The sequence below is a fragment of the Pavona decussata genome, unplaced genomic scaffold, assembly GCF_977016875.1.
Source record: "Pavona decussata unplaced genomic scaffold, jaPavDecu1.1 SCAFFOLD_102, whole genome shotgun sequence".
Taxonomy (NCBI): domain Eukaryota; kingdom Metazoa; phylum Cnidaria; class Anthozoa; order Scleractinia; family Agariciidae; genus Pavona; species Pavona decussata.
This window is the reverse complement of record NW_028145517.1, coordinates 769,228-790,399: the sequence shown is the minus strand read 5'-3', so window position 1 is coordinate 790,399 and position 21,172 is coordinate 769,228. Positions and strand designations below refer to the sequence as shown.

General features: G+C 38.6%; 4 protein-coding genes and 1 pseudogene across 7 annotated transcripts; 1 reads left to right on the top strand and 4 right to left on the bottom strand.

The window, feature by feature from the left end:
• Positions 1–3,628: 3,628 nt before the first annotated feature.
• Positions 3,629–4,632, bottom strand: LOC146471493 (uncharacterized). Its single transcript, XM_085119976.1, has one exon. The coding sequence runs from the start codon at positions 4,510–4,512 to the stop codon at positions 4,069–4,071; it is 444 nt and encodes a 147-aa protein (XP_084976102.1). The 5' UTR covers positions 4,513–4,632; the 3' UTR covers positions 3,629–4,068.
• Positions 4,633–5,321: 689 nt separating this feature from the next.
• On the bottom strand, positions 5,322–6,235 carry LOC146471492 (uncharacterized). Its single transcript, XM_085119974.1, has one exon. The coding sequence runs from the start codon at positions 6,111–6,113 to the stop codon at positions 5,661–5,663; it is 453 nt and encodes a 150-aa protein (XP_084976100.1). The 5' UTR covers positions 6,114–6,235; the 3' UTR covers positions 5,322–5,660.
• A 39-nt stretch (positions 6,236–6,274) lies between these two features.
• Positions 6,275–20,701, top strand: LOC146471489 (uncharacterized). 4 transcript variants are annotated; one of them, XM_085119961.1, is made up of 4 exons: positions 6,275–6,387; positions 17,404–17,660; positions 18,704–18,844; positions 19,342–20,701. In XM_085119961.1, exons 2-4 carry the CDS (start codon positions 17,432–17,434, stop codon positions 20,028–20,030), a joined length of 1,059 nt encoding a protein of 352 aa, XP_084976087.1. In that variant the 5' UTR covers positions 6,275–6,387; positions 17,404–17,431; the 3' UTR covers positions 20,031–20,701. The 4 variants fall into 4 exon arrangements, with proteins under 4 accessions (XP_084976087.1, XP_084976088.1, XP_084976085.1 ...); XM_085119962.1 differs by lacking the exon at positions 6,275–6,387 and adding an exon at positions 6,450–7,391; XM_085119959.1 differs by lacking the exon at positions 6,275–6,387 and adding an exon at positions 12,105–12,265.
• Positions 7,460–8,618, bottom strand: LOC146471491 (uncharacterized; annotated as a pseudogene).
• LOC146471490 (uncharacterized) lies at positions 14,997–17,020 on the bottom strand. Its single transcript, XM_085119975.1, has one exon. It carries the CDS (start codon positions 16,611–16,613, stop codon positions 16,167–16,169), a length of 447 nt encoding a protein of 148 aa, XP_084976101.1. The 5' UTR covers positions 16,614–17,020; the 3' UTR covers positions 14,997–16,166.
• Positions 20,702–21,172: the final 471 nt, after the last annotated feature.

Below are 21,172 nucleotides of genomic sequence, written 5' to 3'. Positions count from 1 at the left end.
ATGTCGGCGCTATGAATGAATGCGGTAAAAAGCACATCACGTGATCTTATTCATCCAATTTTACAGTTTGTAATCGGAGCCCCTTAAAAATGATCCAGGATTTTATTATCTGTACCGTCATAAGATATGAGTGACTGTCAGGGCTACTCTGTAACTGAACTCAATGGACATACTTTAGGGGCATTTTGTTATCAAAGCATTCCTTGTGGAAAAACGTGTCCTCTTCGTTCTGTAGATCTCTTACAAGTGATCTACCGAAACATATATTCTTGATGGCGGTTAGGTAATCGTTTGTGGACTTAAATAACTATTAATAACTTAAATAATAACTCTTTAACTCAGCACAGATTAGAAATTACAATGCGATGCCGAAGCCAGGGGCTTATATGGCACGGGCTAAAATAACAAATCGTTGTTACAAGATGTGATACTACGTTACAATTACAAAGATACGTACTACGTGAGAAAAGCCAGTTTAGTTAAAACCCTAAATAAATACAATTCCAAAGATAGAAACAATTAGTAAGATACTATATACCAATAACTAAGTAACAATATCTTCGCATAGACGAGGATTTTCTTCGTCTTTCCAATTCAATTTTGTGCCACGTGATATCCAATACAGATTCAGCAGTGCCACTCCCAGTAGATCCCGTCTGTTCAATAACAGGAAAACCCCTTATCCAGCGGACAAATTTGATCCATTGGGTAGTCCCGATTTGCTCCAAGACGTTATTTATCCGCACTTTGCGGAACATCCAGACCACCTGTAGGGCTGGCTATCTAGAGAGGCTGCATGGTCTGATCGACAGTTAGGGTGAATGTTTTTAAATAGCTGAACAATAAACAATTTTCCTAAATAGCTACAACTTTAATTTAGACTTTTCTCCATTTCTGCTTAATAAAAAACTCTAGACCAACATCGACATGAGAAGTTTAATCCCTACATTACGTATAGGCAGCTGGATTAGCTACAATCCGCTTTGGAACAATCGGGTCCAAATCTCTACAGTTCACTGCAGTATGCAATCTCCGTTATCAGTTCTTCCTCTACCTGGCTTCTTAAAAATAAAGCTATCAGTTTAAATAACCGGCCCCTGCCCACCCATGTTCCTCGGGATATACTTGTTTTCGCTCAGAGAAAGACTCTGCATAGGGAAAATATATTCACGGCCCTGCAAATCTAGTTCGCTGATGAAGTTAAAACTAACAGTAAACCTAAATAAGATGCTCCGCTATAAAGAGAGATGGCACCTCCTTCATGCCGTATAATCCAAATGTAGACATCTTTCAGGTATGGTACGCTGTTACCTCGAGCGTCTAGTGTAATAAATTTATATTAACATATGTCAACAGAGCAAGCAAACTAATTGTATGTCTTAACAGGAATTTCGTCCGATACGTGAGCAAATTCTAATAGCAGTGATCGTAAAATCGTTGCACTAGTTGTTTATCACTTGTTAAACGCCATAGTTCAATGGCAACTAAGAATGACAATGACCAGGCTTATTTTCTTGGACTTCGAGTCTTTGTGTAAGACGGGGTGTAAACCTGTGCGCGCTAATTTCAAATACTTTTGTTACCCCCAAAATGAAAGGGTAACTTTTTCGATATGGATAGTAACGAAAATTGAATCTTTAGTTATGATAAATGCTCCAATATTGCCCAGATAGTTTCCGGAGTTAAAAGTTAGTAAATGTAAAACACATTGACAATTCACCAGCAGAAAACAAAGGAAATCACTACCGTGAACGAGGTTGGGAAATATGATCTTTATCAGTAAATTTGGCAAACTTTTCCTTGAATTTTTCCGAAAAATTTTCTAATGGTCTCAAATGGTTTGAGAAGCTATATCAAACACCCCAAAGTTGGTTCTAGAAAAAACTTGGCTGTGCTTTCCTATTTCAACCCTTTTCTTAGTGTTAGGAAATCGGATGAAAGAGACTCCCTTGAGTTTGAAATATTAAATTAAATATTTTTATAACATCGGACTATGCAAAGTCCAACCACGTCTGCCAACGTTTCTTTGGTCAAATGATGTTGGAACGTTTTGCAGATCTTGTTTGATCACCATTGTTTTTGTTTTCTTTGTTTGTGTATTTGCTTGTCCAACGACAACATCTAACAAATATAACACATTATTGAAAACTGAATTATTGTATACTACAATTCCAGGGATCCGATTGGCTTAGCAGCCATGGTATATGAGCCATTATACCAAGCCGTGTGTCTTCTGCTTGTTCTTACAAAGCGAAAACCTGCCATTCAGGAAGATCTAGCAATATTTCCTCGATTGTTTTGCAGCTGATTGATGACTCAAACAAAACTTTAACCCAACAGTTTTGCTTAAACATTTACTCAAAGTGAATGAATTATCAAACTTAATTCTTTGGTCAATAACCTTATGAAGTTTGAGTCTGTAATGCGATTCTTCGTCCTTCACTTCCGGCCCAAAAACTTTCCTCAAGCGGCTCAAAACGTTCCTGAACGTTTCCCTCCGTTCACAATTTATTCTGGACAATTAATTTATGCGGTGTCGGCGGAACATTATGCACTTGACTCAGCGAGCCGTTGGCTGCCATTCTAAAAATAAAGAGCTTTCCGGTCGACCCCGTTTAATACGCCACAGAAATAAAGAAATACCCATCTAATCTATGATTAGTCTCTCACCGCTTACACATGGAAGTATTGTCGAAAATAGTGACCGAGTAGTGGCACATGTCCGCGGGTAAACCGGTTTCTTTCTCCACGGTTTTTCACTCTGGAAAGCATCGGACGAATGAAGGGGGTGATATACATGAAAGAAGAAAAAAAAGACATATGCACACATTCAGTCACGCTTAAGCAACGCTTGTGCACATCAGGTTGGTAGCCAACCATTTGGTGTTCGTCACTTAATTATTAACCTCCAAATTTAATTTTCAATCGCCTGAAATCTTCTCAATCTTCATTTTCTCAATTTCTCTAAAATTTACAAGTTCGTTCACATCCCTCTGTTCTGCAAAACTATGAACACATTTTGGATTACGTGACTCTTAAGATGACAAAAAGGTTAAAAGTGACATGAACTTACTCACGCGGGCATTAAACAATTATAATATTTTCAATGTGTGAACAAATGCACAAATTTTGTGACTTTTCCCGAAATTTATTTGGTAACAGTTTGGTGTGTCAATTCTGGTCATGGCGCTGCAGTTGACGCGAGAGCTCACACTAACAGACCTGAAATTTGCAGGGAATTTATTTCCTCACTGATGCCAGCTACTCGAGCGTTACGCGAAAGAATTGAAATAAATCCTGAAAAACGCAATAGTTATTCAGTTAGTTACTGATCAAGCTGGATTGTCGTCCATCGAAACAAGTTCCCTGGCCTTGCAGCTAGCTGTCACCGGTATAATAGTTTTAGGGTCTATAGAATGGAAGCCAGGATTTAAAAGATCAACAGTAACCACTTAACAATGATGTTGTGGGGGAGAACCAATAGCTCCAACCCACCCACCCACCGGAGTCACCAATGTGCTAAAGCCACCCCTCCCTACCCCAAGGATTTATTATGTTGCTCGCTCTAATCCCTTTGTCAAATCTTTGTTATCCCCTCCCTCACGCACACAGTCACCTCGAAATCCAATCCTTTTGACAATACTTTTATTTTTATCTTTTATAAGTTCCTGTATTTCCAAGAATCGACGCCTTAATTTGCATACATTCGGTTTCACTTTACTAACAAAGCCCCTCAACCACAAAAATTCAATCCTTGTTTCTTCTAAACACTTTCATATTTGATAATTATACTAGCGACAGGGTATTTCAATCTAGCTATTTGAGATTCAAAGATCTGTACAAAATTCACTATACGTTAACTTAGGGCAGTTGCAATGTTAGTGTTTGCTAACTTGAACAAGAAGGTGCAGCTAGGCCGGATGCGTTCTCTAGTTAATTTATGCGCTAAGCGCCTATATTCAACATCAAGTGATATATTATTATTATAACGAAACAATACCAGAGTCCTGTGGGAAACATTACGATTGTTCTGTTAACATTTTCCTCCACAATCAAAGCTCCGAAAAATTACATTTCTGCCAAATATCTACTCAGTGGATTCCCAGTACGAAGATGCGCCTCATAAGCTTCCAGCCAAATTAGGCCTTTCATGATGACCTGATATAAAGTGTTGTCATCCTTCCACAGGCTATTGTTGAAATGGCAAATCTTTGTGCACCCATCTCTGGTTCCTAAGGTGTGATCACTTCCGTTCATGCCACTCATGGAAGAACCATCTTTTCTTCTCAAACAGGATGAAGCGCTGCTTACAATCATATCAGGGCAGGAGCTTGGGTAGTCTGATGGCAGGTACACTCTGAGCGTGTACTGTTTGTCGTTGGTACAAGTCACTCTGACCTCAACTCTTGTGTCATCAGTTGGATTAATCCAAGACACTCTGCCTCGAAAGTATTTCTCTAATAAATCCTTCTCAAACCCGAGTCTTTGTCGCTGGTTTGCTGACCAAGGCATGATGCTGCGAAGAACGATGTGAATTGCAAAACCAAACCGAGCGCCGCTATGCTAGATCAGAAGCAAAGAAGATTCTTGAAGATTCGAATGGCGAATGTCGACTATTGTGTGCGCTTGGGTTTTTGCCCTACTTACTGAGTTACGCTTTCTTGGAAAATAGCACATGCGTAGATGCTGGAATGGATTGAAAATGTAAACAAATGATTCCCGGAAGTCAAGGCGGAAGTGAAATTTTCAACATGTTCTACATACCGGTGACCGCATGATCTGGTGATGATCAGCCAATATTTTTGAAAAGAAAATATATTTATGAATCCACGGCTAGAACATTTACAGGTGACACTGTGGTCATCTTAGAAATTCTCCTCGGAAACTCAAATTTATTAATCTTCACATTATTCCACGGAGTTAATTACGAGGAATCCACCCAGCTTTGCTTCCAGCAATCCACGAAACGAAGGTTTTGTTGTTATTGTCTTTTAAATTCGATGGTCAACATTTTCGAGTGAAAAATGCTAAAAACAGAAATGCCATTAAATCATTTGCGAACAGCACTGTAGTTAAGTTATGCTCAATTAAGTTAACTGTATCCGGAGCGGTTCTAAGAAATCAGCCACTGATGCGTCTTATTCAAAATGTGCTACGTAATTGCCCGTAAAAAGCTCAAAAAGAAGCCCTCTCCCTCCCCCAATCTTCTCCGAGGCGGGGCGGGGGGGGGGGAGGGGGGGAAGGGCTGTCTTATTATTTTGCGGCAGGTTAAATTAAACCCTGATTCACTGTTTGGAAATTTGAAAGAAAATGTCTGCATAGAGTTTTTGCACCTATTTAATTCTTTGTCATGATTGTATAAAAGAATACTGGCTGATTCTATTACAAGAAGTACAGCCTGCTTGCTAGCTATGATGATATTTCTGCGTTTGTTTACAATCTATATTATTGATCATCGATCATGGTCATGTCCTACTGATTTAATATAATTTTAAATGTGTAGACTTCACCGAACGGAGAAATCGTATCGCTAAACATAACTGATCACGGTACACTAGCTCACGGAACAGTTCAAAACGTAGGCTTAGCTCACATGGCTTAAATAAACTAAACCTGCAGCAGAAAAGAGTGATTATTTCTGCAGTTCGAGAGAAGCACAGTTACATCTCTCGCAGATATGTGCTCAGGGATTTTCCAGTGCGAAGATGAGCCTCATAAGCTTCCAGCCAAATCAATCCTTTCATGAACACCTGATATAATGTGTTGTCGTCCTGCCACAAAGACGGGTTGAAATGGCAAATCTGCGTGCAGCCATCTCGGTTGCCATAGGTGTGATCTTCACCATCCGCATCATTCATCTTAGTGCCATCTTTCTTCTTCAAATAGCCACCAAACCAATAGGGGGACTTCACAACCATTTCTGGGCAAGAGCTTGGGTAGTCTGAAGGCAGGTACACTCGAAGCGTGTACTGTTTGTCGTTGGTGCAAGTTACTTTGACTTCAACTCTCGTGTCGCCAGTTGGATTAATCCAGGACACTCTGCCGCGAAAGTATTTCTCCAACAAATCCTTTTCAAACGCTAGCCTTTGTTGCTGGGATGCTGACCAGGGCATGATGAAAGAATCGAAAACCCTCCGGCTTAAAAAAATCGCAAGTGGTTCCTTATTTGCAAGGTTAGTTGACAAGAAGCAATAGGTGTAAGGTTTCTGTTTTCCTTGGTGGTTTCACTCACTTAGATCCATTTTCTCGGAAAATCTCACATGCGTAGAAGAGTCAGATCAACAGCTTGACACCCAAGATTACCAAATTTCTCAGCGCTCGAATAATCAATACCAGGCTGTGTTAACATTGCTTTACCTTTGCTGCAACACTGAATGGTTATTTGAGGTAAGTTTTAGGGGGAAAACTGTCAATTAAGCTGATGATTCGAGAGTATCGATGAATTCGGTTAAATCATCAACTGGGATCTTCAGTAAACCTACAGTTATGATTAAAAAAAAAAAAATAGGAATACGCCTGGAATGTAACGGCGTTTACTGTTTACCGGCTAAGAATGAGAAGAATTTCTCTTTCCAAACTGATTTTAGTATTTTTGGATAATGCTATCAAAAGCCAAACGCCGGGAACTCAACTAAGATCACGCTCTCAGCGGAACCGAACGTGACATGTTCCTATGCTTCGCTCAGTCTCTCTCAGTCTAGCGTTCTAATTCTGATTCATTTGCTATAGAAAGTAAAAGTACAAAATAAAATTTTAGCAACTAGTAAACCCATTCGCCGCTCTTATTTAAAATACTTCAGGCTAATATCTGTTATAATTTAGCATGCAAAGTCTCAGTTCCAAGAAATACCGTTAGAGGTATGTAAAATTATACGCGTATTCGTCACAGTGGTTTTCGTGGAAAATTTTGTATGTGGCCTTTGAACCCTACAAATTGAATAGCGACATTTGAAGTCTTCCGATTTCTGCTCATATCATACTTATTTCGATCATCTTTTCTGTGCAATCAAACCACCTCAAACAGAATATCTAATTTTTATAATAGGAATGATTTGGTGTAGTTCCAGAGTTCAAGTTGAAATGTCTGAAATGTAAATGATTGTCAACACATCCTGGATTTCCAAGAAATCATGCATAATGAGTAAAATCACATATCACAAAACGCCATTGGCAAATATCAAGTTATAGCCTCATTTTATGACGGTTTCAGTACAGTGATCTTACAACCTACCACTATACCGCTCAGTGGACCAACTTTTATTTAGTCAGTTGCTATTGAACGCAAGTACATTATATTTTTTTGATCGCAACAACTGGTGGAAAAAAGATCACCTTTTCCTACTTTGATTTCATCTGATACGAGGATTGCCCCATTAGACTACAGTTCCAAGGTACAAATAATGTTTTGTTTTATTTGTTGATATTGTATTTAACATTCTGAATTCTTTTCACCTCCGTCTGCCTACGTACCTGATTGACCACGTCGGCATAAATTGAGGAATTCATGTAATTTTTAGACAAACATTTTTATTCATTGATCGTTTTCCTATTTCTCTAGAATAAAATGACCTCTGGTCCTGAACGTTGAGCTTTCCGGCTGGAGAAAAGTTTCCTTGCATCGCGAAATTTTATTTGCTTTAACAAGTTTTTATGTCACTGTGACAGCAAATTTCACTGACATTTTCCCACATTGAACTCTAACTACATACATTGGTCAGTCTTGAACAGCGATTCACATTTCTGCCAGATATCTACTTAGAGTTGCTCCTGTGCGCAAATGGGCCTCATACGCTTCCAGCCATATCAACCCTTTCATGACAACTTGGTACAGTGTGTTGTTATCTTTCCAAAATTCTGGCCTGAAATGGCAGATTTGGGTGCATCCATCTCGGATTCCATAAGTATGATCACTACTGAGATCCTCCCAAATCGGTTCTTCCGTCTCGCTTCTTCAGCGTAGTCATCCATTGTGTTTTCACAATCATTGGAGGAACTGAGTTAGGGAAGGCTTGTGGCAGATAAACTCTCAACGTGTACTGTTTGTCGTTGCTGCATGTCACTCGCACTTCAACCTTTGTGTCGCCTGTCGGATCGATCCAAGAAACTCTGTTATGGAAGTATTTTTCCAGCAGTGACTTCTCAAACGCGAGTCTTTGCCGCTGTGTTGCTGACCAAGGCATGATGAGATTGCAGACGTTTCTATATGTTAATGTTACGCTCTTTCAATATTTGTACACAATTTCAGTACTGTTTTCTAGCAAGAAACACGAATTTTAATTTAGTTCAGTTTCTTATTTACGTTCCTGGAGTTTCGCTTTCGCTGAAATTGGTACATGCGCAGACTGACTGTCAGATTCGCTCGACTGCCGAACAAACGAACGCTTCTGGGAAAAACCATTCGATTCCGTCTATGCCGGCCCAGTGTCAAAAATACCAAAGAGGTCGCTGTCAATTTCACACGGAAAGAGCCGTTATGATTATCTAGAAATACCGATAAACATCTCAGTTTCATCATGCCTGCGAGTGAATTTCGTGGAAAACTGTTTACGCCATTCAATCCGACGAATGAAAAGTAACGAAATCGCCGCTGCCAGGATATCAAGGTCTATCAGGGTTGTATTCGTCCTCATTCAAAATAGGAAGTTTGCTACCGCAGTAAGGAGACATTTAAGTAAAAGACTCAGAGTTTCTATGGCGTAATAATTTCATTAAACAGTATAAGTTGGCCTGTTTAGGTTCAAGTTAAATCTTGGTCACTTTGGCACTAAAGCAGTCTGATCATGCATAATTACATATGATCCAGAATTTCAAAGAAATAAGACACACTTAAAAGTATAGAGCTTGACATCCTTGAAGAATTGAAACGTGGCTTTTATTAATTAATGACAAATTTGCAACCTTTCATTTTGCAGTTTCTGGTTCATGGAAAGAAAATTGTACACTTTTAAATTATTCTGTTTCGGCATAAATATATCACGCTTTCTTATACTGACTTTATCTTTACCTGCATCGCTTCATTCGGACAACAAAGGTAAATATAGTTATGATTGTTTTTGTTGTGGTTGTTGGTGTTTGTCATGTAACACTGTGTGCATCTTATGCTATTTACCATCTCCTATTAGATGTTTCCTCATAGGTTCACACTGATATAATTATGAGCTCATTCTATACGAAAGAACGCTACTACAAACGTCCAAAAATGTGAAAATCATTTTTAGTGCTGTTAGTATTATTTATTACGGTATTAATTTCTAGACATCAAACTGTAATACAAGTCAAATGATTATGTCTGAGCAGGTTGTTCCTGCTCTCTTTGAAGAAATGCCGGACCAACACATATCATATAGTCGGCAGGAATAGGCAGTCATAAGACAAGATTATTCAATTCGGTACAGCAGCCTGATGGAGATCACCAAGGCGTTCACATTTCTGCCAGATATCTACTTAGAGTTGCTCCTGTGCGCAAATGAGCCTCGTAGGCCTCCAGCCAGATCAAACCTTTCATGAAAATCTGGTAAAGCGTGTTGTTATCCTTCCATAACGCTGGCTTAAAATGGCAGATCAAGGTACAGCCATCACGACTTCCTAAAGTGTGATCGGCAATGCCTTCCAACTCCCTTCCGTCTCGCTTTTTCAGCGTGGTCATCCATGGTGTTTTCACAATCATATGAGGCACGGAGTTAGGGTAGTCTTGCGGTACATAAATTCTCAACGTGTACTGTTTGTCGTTGGTGCATGTCACTCGGACCTCAACCTTTGCGTCGCCTGCTGGGTCGATCCAAGAAACTCTGTTACGAAAGTACTTTTCCAGCAGTGACTTCTCAAATGCAAGTCTCTGCCGTTGTGTTGCCGACCAAGGCATGACAAGAAGGTCAGGACGTTTTCAACAATGATTTTGTTAATATTGTTTCGCGTGACAATTGATTGAACCAGTCAATGTAGACTTTAATTCCCCGTTTGCATGCTTCCGTTTTCGATTTCTTCGAACTTGGTGCATGCGCAGATGTCTGAAATACACTTGAATGAAAACAAACATTTCTAAGAAAAGCATTATATATTGCGTTTTCCAAATTCCAAACGTCTTATGTAGACAAAGCTTTTACATTCACCTTGTCGAAGGAAGCGTGATTAAATTAAATAATTAAATGCGTGTGTGTGTTTCTTTCATCGCCATGGGCAAAGAAGAGAATAGCAGATGCATGATTCGCTTGAGCATGAAGATAACATTAAAACTTTCGAGTGACCCATAGAGCATTTAATTCAGGAAGTGAAGCGAAACTGAAATAAAATTTATTTAAATGTCAATGTTAACGATTATCTCAATATCCAGCTGGTTGGAAATATGGCTTCTTTGTTCCTTATAGAGTATATTTTCAAGATCTGCAAGTTGATCACAGAAGAATTGAACAATTTGTGTTCATGATTTGGCTTTTGTTTAATTGCACTTGGGTAGAAAATTTATTCAATGCATGAATAAATTATGCAATGATCAATTTCTTCTCCTTGTGAACTTGGAATAGAGGAATGTCATACTGTTTATTTCAATCACAGAATTAGCACTAATAGTATTAAATAATGTCATTCCACGTGACATTTCTGTATACGTAGATCATTCTATTAGAAGGTATCTTCAACGGTTTAATAGACATGAAACAGGGAAAATAAATAAACTATGAATGAAATTCATCTGGGTATTTAAAGAAATTTCGGTGAATAAGTCTTCCGGCTCGTATTAGGCATACTTAAATAACTCTTGTAAAATCGTTTTGGCATAAAATTGATGCCATTTGTTTTCCGGGAGTAGAGGCTGATAAAATGTCTTATTGAATACAATATAAGTTATTTTTTGAAACACCTCGAAAATTTAGCGGTGGATGAAACTGCCAGTTCCTAATATTTTCTACGTCCAGCTAATACTAACAGAACAAACTAATAAAAGCTATTTAAAAGACTCTAAATTGGCGCAGACTAAATGACGAACATTTAATTTTACACGTTTACTCCAACACTTTAGAACGCCTTCTTCTTCTTGGACGTTAGTGCATGTGCAGACTTACTTGTATAATAAATCATTCGGATTGTTTAGCCAGACACTGACGAGATGTTATCCTTGGTCAGAAAAAAAAAGTAACTTCCTCATTACAATTTAACAATCGAGCAAACGATAGTGATCTTCGATATATTATATATATAAAAAAAAAAACATAGGTAAGGAGCCTTAGATCACCACTTTGAACTAAATTTTGTTAACACACAAGGCAGGTCGAACAGCCCCCAATGTTTTTCTCAGAGAAAACTAACCTTAATTCATCAGGGGCTATAAAACCTAAGTAAAAACGCAAAAATTTTTACCAGATAATGTAATTTTGTCAAAGAAACCTCGATACCTCTTTCCGGCTTCTCCTTATTCTTCTTCCTCCGTTATGTTTACATGAAATTATTAGCGCAACCTATCCAAAACTCATACGTACAAATTAGTGATAACTGAGCTATATTTTTTTCGAGTTATTTCTTTCTTTTTTCGTTCTTTCTTTTTTTCTTCATTGGTAATTGTCTGTAATTAGTTACATGTTTGGTCTTAGGTTATACGGAGGGGCCTAATACCAAGCTCCTTTCACCTTTTACGGGGTACCGGTGGGTGTACAAAGACAAATATACAAAAACAGCGTAACGTAACATAATCTAGTGTGAAAGTCCAATGTTCACAATTCTTATAGCGTGCAGCAGAATGGTTCGTTGTATACTACTTACGGCAGATTGTTTGTCTTAGACCTTCCTAGCAAACTGTTCAAGTCATTCTTCACTTTCTTTCTTTATTGACAATTGTCTTTAGTTAGTTATTAGTTACATACTTTCTTTTTTTCTTTCTTTCTTTCTTTCTTTCTTTCTTTCTTTCTTTCTTTCTTTCTTTCTTTCTTTCTTTCTTTCTTTCTTTCTTTCTTTCTTTCTTTCTTTCTTTCTTTCTTTCTCTCTTTCTTTCTTTCTTTCTTTTTTTCTTTCATTCTTTCTTTCTTTCTTTCTTTCTTTCTTCAATAAAAATAATCATTTACTTTTTCAATTAAACATTAACCATCAGTTCTAGGAAAGAGCGGTAGACGGTGAATTCAGCCACGTTTGAGCTTTTCCTGGAATGTTTGGGTTTTATTTGAAGACTAACTCACAATAAATTGAGTCAAAACAGTTGGTTCATTTGTTCTGCATGTAAAAAGGTTTCCTTCGCCAATTCTGTCGCCGTTACAATCAACGGATTCACGCTGATCAAAAGGTAAGGTTCAGTGCATAAACAACAGAGCACGCTGTACTTAGCAAATTTTGTCCCGACTTGCTTTATTATCTTTAAACTATGATTATTTCTAAAATAGTGGAAAACTTTACACCTCTCCACATTTGCACATCTTCCTTTGGACTCAAGACCACTCTTATTCAGTGTACATGTTAAGGCCCTCAGTTGCTTTATACGTCTCCTCAACAATTGATGAGTTAAATAGAGGGACACAAATGTTTTAAAGCTAGAGATCTAGTGCAAGATTTATGGCGATGAAACGCTGTTAATCTTCTGGAGAGTAAAATCGACCGGAGTCCAACCATTTCAGAATGCGATAGCAGTTTGAACCTGTACATAAATTCTAACCAGTTGAAAAGTTCCAGAAGTTCCGCGCTTATTCGCTGTTACAAGTATTCGAAATATGGAGAATAAAGAATCGATGATTTAGACGAGAATTCTAAACTGTAAACGAGCCAAGGGAAGTCGTCTCTTAGTTTGGAGACCATATTTACAATCATACTTGATGGAGATAAATACACCCACATCGAGTTTGTATATACCTAGAATGCTCGTGTCTACTTTGTGGAAGCTAACATTAGCTGCAACTCTTTCAGGAATTTATGAAAATATCTTTCTCTTTTAAAGCAGGTAATGCAATATGGGTTTTGTGGCTGTTTGAACCTCTTGAAATTTTAGTAACAGATAGATTGGCTGATTGCTCAAGGACTGAAGCAGAAGGAAAACGGATTTGGTTATCAGCATTGTTATACCTTTCAGTTCTCGGAAATTTGAGGCGTCAAGGACATAATTCGACAATGTCAAAAACGCTGAATAATATATTAAATTTGTGGTCGATACATCAATCAATGAACGAGGCTACGAAAGAAGGAAAACAACAGCTTAAACAGCCAAAATATCACCTTTTTTTTTCAGTTGATACACTTCGTTGGTTAAGTCGACGGCTATAACAGGCTATCAAAACAGTACCACAACTGGTGCAAGAAATACGGTTGCTTTTGCCACACTACACGATTTAGGACTATAAGTTGATTACTGTTTTACAGCTGGGTCTCGAATTTTAGTTATAATGAAGTTGATCTTTCAACTGAGCAGACGCTACGTGACTTCCCTTTGCAGTCCCCCATTGCTACATGTACCGAAATATACCGGCTTTATGTTTTGATCTTCACCGGTTCATCTAAGGCACTGAGACACGAACAAAGTCATGAAGTCATGACTATTTTGATTAAGAACACAAGAACCGAGAAACCTACGATCGAAGGGAAGGTCACCGATGCTCTGCAAACTTCTGCATAATCTTTATATTTATTGATCAAGTGTTGACACAATTGCTATTTCAAACTTGTTCTAATGTTGCTTCTCCGGGTAAAACCTTTTCTCAGTTTTATTATTTTCCTGTTTCGTCTTTGCATATACTATTTTACAATATTGCCTGGCTTTGAATTTTCAGGGCTGGTTCAATACTAATATAAACGAACTTTTTTTGCTTCCTCCGTTTCCAAGAAGTCGACATCCGGTCTTTGTTTACATGCAGATCCGTTTGTATGTATGGAAATATCATTTCCTAGCGAGACAAATGTATAATTTAGATAAACATATGAGGAATATTTAAAAAGATTTACAAAACGGTTCCGCTAACATGATCAAAACATCACATCACTTTCCTGCTATATGATAAGATATGAAAGATATGAAATAAAGCTGACTCGGTAGCAACCGAAAACAACACAGGTAGGAAGTACAGCTCAAATAATTAACTGTCCAGTGTCTCTCGCTTTGCTCTTCTCCCAATTAAGTCTCTTTACAAATGTATTCTGATTGACTGTACAATGAACATACCAAGTATGCTATTATTTAGAGTCAACTGAGTGAGCAAGCTCATTGTTTCTATCGTCATTATAATACGCATATCGAAGTGGCATGAGTCTTTCAAAAGATTGTACGTATCGTATTAGTTCTTGAAAGCTCTATAGTTCCATAACAACACCATCGAAAAAGAAGCTTTCACATGCTTGTAAGCAGAGACTAATTGAAGCACCAGTCAAAAGATACAACTCATAAGCTTCCAGCCAGTGTAGACCTTTCATGATCACTTGGTGTATAGTGTTATTATCCCTCCACAAGTCAGGACGAAAGTGGCAGATTTGAGTGTAACCATCTTTGCTGGGTAAAATGTGGTCGTAGCCATTCATCATTCTCATCAGAGAACCGTCTTTCCTTGCAAGTAGACCGCTGGAAGGAGAGATGACCACCACCTCTGGACAAGAATTGGGAAAGTCAGATGGTAAATATACTCTGATAGTGTAGTTTTTGCCGTTACTACATGTTACTTTCACTTCAACTTGTGTATCACCAGTCGGCTTGATCCATTTAACTTTGTCACGGTCGAAGCTTCTCTCAAGGTTTCTACTTTCAATCGCCAGCCTTCTGCTTTGGCTCAATGACCAAGGCATGACGGAAAGATATGATCGTGGCTATAAATGTAGCGCGCGAAAAGCTGTTTTACGCTTTCAAGGTGAAATAATGAATCGATTCCTGTCGAGCATGCGTGGGTGGCTGGTAAGAGGTTAGAGCTGCTACAACACATAAATGACGTCCTCGTTAAATATAATGGCAAAACATAATGAAGAGGTATTGCTATTGCAGAGGTGCAAACAGTGTTGTTCATCCACGTACCTTTTTTGACGAAAGATATCACATTCTAGCCAACTAATTTCCTTTTCCTTTTCATTTTAATTTCCATTAAACACACTCACATTCAACGTATCCACCAGCTTCCTTGAAAATGAAGTATGATTGTATCACAGATTTTTATCACGAGCGTTTGTGATGAATTCTTACGGCAGCAAGCCAACGACAAAAGACTAGCAACAAAATACAATAATATTTCAACAAACTTCTTGGAAACTGCTGTTTACCTCTGAAGAAGACCTCGAATTTTCTCGGAAAATCAAGCTTTTAAACAGTTTGTGAAAATAATGTTGCTTCCTTTGTATTCAATTCAAACGGTTTTGGCAGGCTGATAAATCTGTTTGTTGTGTATATTGATATGGTTTAATAATTCAATTTTTTCGCACATATTTTGTTATTCTTTCATCTTTGAATTTTCTTTTATCTTCGAGCTTTGACAGGCCATTTTAGTCAGGTAATGAAAGTGAAAGGCTAAAAAATGTACTTGATACAGTAAAGGAACAAGAACTGGCTCTGGAACACAGAATCCATCTACCCAAAAACTACACAAAGCAAGTTCCCTATCTATCATCGGTATAGTCTACTCCTTTCTCTGTTCTCAAGGCATCATATATAGTGATTCCCTTCGTGTTGGAAGTGGTTGCGCTGTTCAGTTTATTATCACGTGATCAATATTCCTAAAATGTATCTTATATAAAGGCGTTTTGACACAAGAAACGTTGTAGTAAGCGTGTTCACCTAAGACAAGCTTATTTTGAAGCTTTTAATTTTAAGTTTACCGAAATATTAACAACAATTCGTTCGTTGATCGATGTTTACATCCTCAATTTCCAAGAAATAGAGGAATCACATGCATAGCACATTCAGTTTCACAATCTTGTTATTGGCCAAGTGAAACACCGAATGGATGGCATTACATTATTTCAGACATTTAAAAAGAAACGAAACGAAAAATTGCAACAATAAGAAGCTCTTATAGAACAAACGCAAAAATGTCTCCACTAACTGAACAGTTATAAATATACATTGATAAGAGAGAATGACCTCTTTAGAAAGCGTCGGATAGCCTAGTTTCATAAAATAGTTCTAACGTTCAAGCAGGTTCATAGTCACTTTGCAAAACGAAACAATTTTTTCATGTCTGGGATCATTGCCTTCCCCCATGAATCGGCTTGTGTACCCTCTTAGTCTACCCCGACATCTCGCTCAAGTACTTGCTCAAAGGCTGCCCAGTTCGCAGATGAGCTTCATACGCCTCCAGCCAAATCATACCTTTCATCAAAACTTGGTACAGAGTGTTGTTGGATCGCCACAAGTTTGGTCTAAAGTGGCAGATGCCAGAGTAGCCCTCTATATTGTAGCCTGTGTGGTTGTCACCGTGGTACTGGTGCAGATACAAAGATCTGTTGTATGATCGCAACATCGGTGCTTTCACAACCATGTTGGGGCACGAGTTTGGGAAATCGTCCGGTAGATACACCCTCAACGTGTACTGTTTGTCGTTAGTGCATGTTACGCGTACTTCGACCTTGGTTTGGTGTCCGGGATCGATCCACGTCACCCTATTGCGGAAATATTTTTCGAGCAATTCTTTCTCCATAGCGAGTCTCTTCTGCTGAGATGCTGACCAAGGCATCACGATGGCTCCCGGCGAAAGCTACTAAGTCAGCACTGTCTTAATGCTCTTTCGATGACGACCCCGAGCAAACTACCACTGCATGCGCAAGCCCAGCTGTCTATCTATTAATGGGTTATTTTGATCACTCCTTTGGCGGAAGTGTTTCATTTTTTATTCAAATCTGCGCATGCACACAGGAGCTGAATGCTTCTGAGAAAACGAAACGCACATTTGTTCTAAAAATACAGCTGCAACATTTCAGTCACAGGGGAATTTGGTGAAGAATGGTTGAGCTTGTATTAAAAGTTGTATACGGTTTGCAATTTGCTGCAGGATCACGAATGTAGTCTCGAAACTGTCCTTTAAATACATCAGCGGAATTATGATCCCCGCACTATTTTCTAAATGGGACTTTTCCCTGAATCATTTTCGGTTCAAAAGACAGAGATCATTGAGATGTGTAAGTTGCTAGAGTTGAATTCTTAAAGATTTCCAGAACAAAGATCGAACGACGATAACAATGCATGTGACAGTATCTACGAGCTCGGTGAACATTTGTGTTTCTTTTCAACTGGAATTCCATGCATGAATAAATTAATATTGCTGTTCTGCGAAAAACCGGTAATAATAGATTACGTCACGCGTATAAATTTCAATTCTAAGAAATGTTTACCACAAGAGCTCGAAACTGAAACTTCAGCTGGTATTCAAGGTCACCTGGTTTCTCAGTCAGGAACGCAGGTCTGCTGCTACCATTCTTCCGTTTGTTGCTTTTATTCGACGGTTTGTTAACTTTTAATTTTTACAGTCTGCCGCCTCAGCACTACAATACAAAGATGAGCGTAACAGTTACAATCCACGAAGGTGAGATGAAGCAGATCAGGCGCCTCATCGAAGCGAAGACGACGAAAGGACAACTGTACGGCCTGTGGACTCACTCGTATCAGCCAGTCATTCAGTATATTATTGGAGACCCAGACTTCAAAGAGAGGAAGCTCATAAAAGACGATATAAAGGAAACCCACGGTCTACGACATGTAGGAAACTGGAGTACTGCTGATGCAGGTAAGAAAAGCTAAATTATAACTTGAGCGACTTCGGCGTTCCCGATCATAATAACTCCACGATTTCTGTGCCTGTTTCAGTTTTTGTCCCATGCATATGTTCACGCTCTGGTGATAGTGTTTTAGCTGCAAACCCTTCTAAAATCAGAGATTTCTAGCGAGCGTGACAGTATTAGACAAACAAGGATGCAAAGCGCTAGCCTAAGTTTCCCTCACACCATACCGGAAGGGGATTGTGGGGTGGGGGGAGGGGGGGGTCTACACGCACGGACAGATAGTCAACCAAAATTTACCACACTTGATTATTTTTTTTCGAACATTTATCTGCTGAAAGTGTGTTGCATGCTTGTGTTATTACATTAATTTGATGTTACCATGGCAACGGTGTTTTCAATGGGAATTTTCTCAGAAATTTATATTTTTCTATTCAAATTACAAGTGGGCTTGTAGGGGTTAGTTTAAAGCACATCTGCCATTCGGTTATTTTAATTTCCAGCGCTAATTTTAATGAAAAAAAATGCCGTTTACAAGTTCTAACGCCGTTTTACCCAACTTTAAAAGCACCATCGCCCTACCTTGGGGCTCGACAAAGACAAACCACAATAGAATCTGATATTAGTTTTCAGTTCTTTAAAAAATGTATTTAATTTCACTGCGATCGAAGTGGGTGCTTTTCAAATATTATATTTTAAAATGCAGACACATTTGATAGATTTCGAGTTTGTTGAGATGTTTGGAAAGACGAAAACAAATCTGGTTAGCCTTATAAGGTGGGGTTATAAACATGCAAGTAGGGACTGTATCTCCTTTCCAATTCAATCAGGAAACAGCGGACAAAAAAGTTATTCTGCGGATTTCCACTGAAATTCCCATTTATTTATTATTTTATTTCATTTGAAGAGGCGAATACCAACGACGACAGCAGTGTGATTTGCTACCGAAAGTATGACAACAGTTGTAAATTATTTGTAACGAGTGCCATATACCGTTTTATTTATTTATATTTGGTGAGACCATGAGCCTTTAATATATTTTAAATTGCAGGTGAGAGCGAAATCGACGAGGAGTCGCTTTGCTTTGTCAAGATGACAGTAGGATTGTCTTCCGACAAGAAAAGAATGAAAGTGGAGCTCCGTGTCTCTCAGAAAAGTTCTTATCACGAAAAACAATTGGACGGAGTGATCGGTAATTAATGTCTTCTTCCCGCTCCATGATTTATTTTTATACTGAAATCTCTTGACAGACCTTGGATCAATCTATAATTGATATAATTCTTGATATATTCTTGACAATGAAACTATCAAGATTGCCTAACAGCTTTCAGGAAAATAAAAAAAACAAACAAACATTGTCATACAGTTCTTCTTATGCCGTTATCGGTTGCGATGGGTGGTAGACCGACTAGGAATTTTTCTGTACTCGAGGCAAACTTATTAGTCCGATTAAAACTCATCTATTACAGTAAAATGTTTAAAAATTAGATTACACTTCTATTAGTGCACACCTGGTGTAGACGTAAGCAAGTAAGAAGCTGTATACGACTGAAAGCTTTGTAGTAATGAACTTTCCTGAGATGTGTAGGTGATTAGTTTTTTTGACTACAATTGACTTAATGACTCAGCCACTCTTAAAAAAAAGTACTCCACGCGAACGTAATGTTTGGTTTCTCGTTCTTCTTTCAGAAACACTAGAAGGAGACAGTGGTTTTCGCCTCCTTGAAACTGGTCCTTTCTCACAAGATCGTCGTTTTCACCGTTACCATAGTGAAAGAGTGTCTGACTCCTTGGAAGTAGTTGGACCAACTGCAGCAACAGCGAACGAAGCTGAGACCAAAACAGAGCAGTGGTACTCCACAGAGGACGGAATGCAGCTCTTCGGAAAGATCCATGGTGCTCTTCAGAAGTTCTTCCAAATCACTGGAACAAGCAGAGATACAAAAACACATGACATAAGTTTGTCCTTGAACCACCAAAAGGGACAGTTTGCCATAGATTTTCCGTCGAATTTTCCCACTGAGATGGCTGTTTTGACCGACGTCCGAAGAAAGCCAATGGAAATAAAGCTTACAGAAGAAAAGAGCGAGGGAAAATTACCGAAGAAAGATAAACAGAGAAAAAAGAAGGGACAAGACAAACAGACAGGGCGAAACACATCTCAAGGGAGCAATAGAAAACCAGGTCAACAGAAAGTTACACCAATGGCCGAGAATGTCAGTGAAGACGCAGGTAAAGAAGATGAAGAGGAGACAGACCTTAATAGTGCCTCAGTTGAGAATGATGAGCCGCCCTCTCTCGATATCGAGAAAGTGCCAGAGTTGCTTCTTCAAGGAATCTGTCGTTTGGCCAAAATAGACACTGGAACAAGAGTTTAACCAAGTTACTCCCACTGAGGCACAAAATCAAACTTGACCAAATTTACTTTCGAAAAACATTAGCAAAAATGATCACGGGTAATTTAGAGTTAAAAGATAGAAGCACGTTATACAAAACAACATTCACGATCACAACTAGGAAATATTAACCTGAATGGTCAAAGGGGTCTCAAATTAAAAGTCTGACATAAGTACTAGTACTGAATACATTTCAGTTAAGGATATTTCAAACGTAACTAGATTTTTCTTAAGTTTCAGTTAGTCTTGGAAAGGTAATTCCAATGTAAGGTAAAAAAATTTAACTTTTAAATTAAGTTACAGGCGAGAGATAAATCTTCCTTAATGCAAGTTCATAACGCCCGGAACGATCATGCTTAAAATAAGTAAATGAAATGCTTAAAAGTTGACCAGTGTTTTGGAAATGGGTTTTCGTTGATCCGATTAAGGACAATCATCATTATGTTGTATCCCTAACTTTATTTTTCGATGACCTGTTGCCGTACAATGTTTCGAAAGTAATGTCCAAATATAAACTGAAAGCTGAAATCATAGAAATTTGTTGTAATGTTAACTAGTTAGCCTATAGTCTTCACCTGAGATACTCAGTGTCAACTAATGTATGTTGAGCTGATGATCATGGACTTCAGTAAACAAGTAATGAAAGAAAAATCGAGGCGTGGTTTTCCTGAATAACCTAAATAAATGTACCTCTTAACGCGAGAAAACAAAGGTGCCCGCGCAAAGCGCAGTCCAGTGCGTGGCCAAACGGTTTGGCAACCCGCTCCTTGGAACACCCCGCCAAACGTCATGAAAGTAAATAATTTAAGTGCCAGTCCGACCCTTCCGCTTCAGTAGCTAGCGAGTCACCACGTCAAACTGACTGGTGATCGACGTTGATAAAACTATCCAAAACAGTGAAAGTCTTCAGAGGGAAATAGTGGACAACCTATGGAGGCTCTTCCACAATAGCTGAATGTTTTAGTGATCGTCGCTAATCTTCGTAACACCTCGGGTGCGTTCGAGTATTCTCGTGGTAATCTGCACCCTGCAATAACTCATGCAATGAGTTAAAATTCCCTTAAATTCTGCGCAGCTTAGTTGGTTTCTTCTACCGTATCCGCGAAATACAGTTCGCTCCAAAT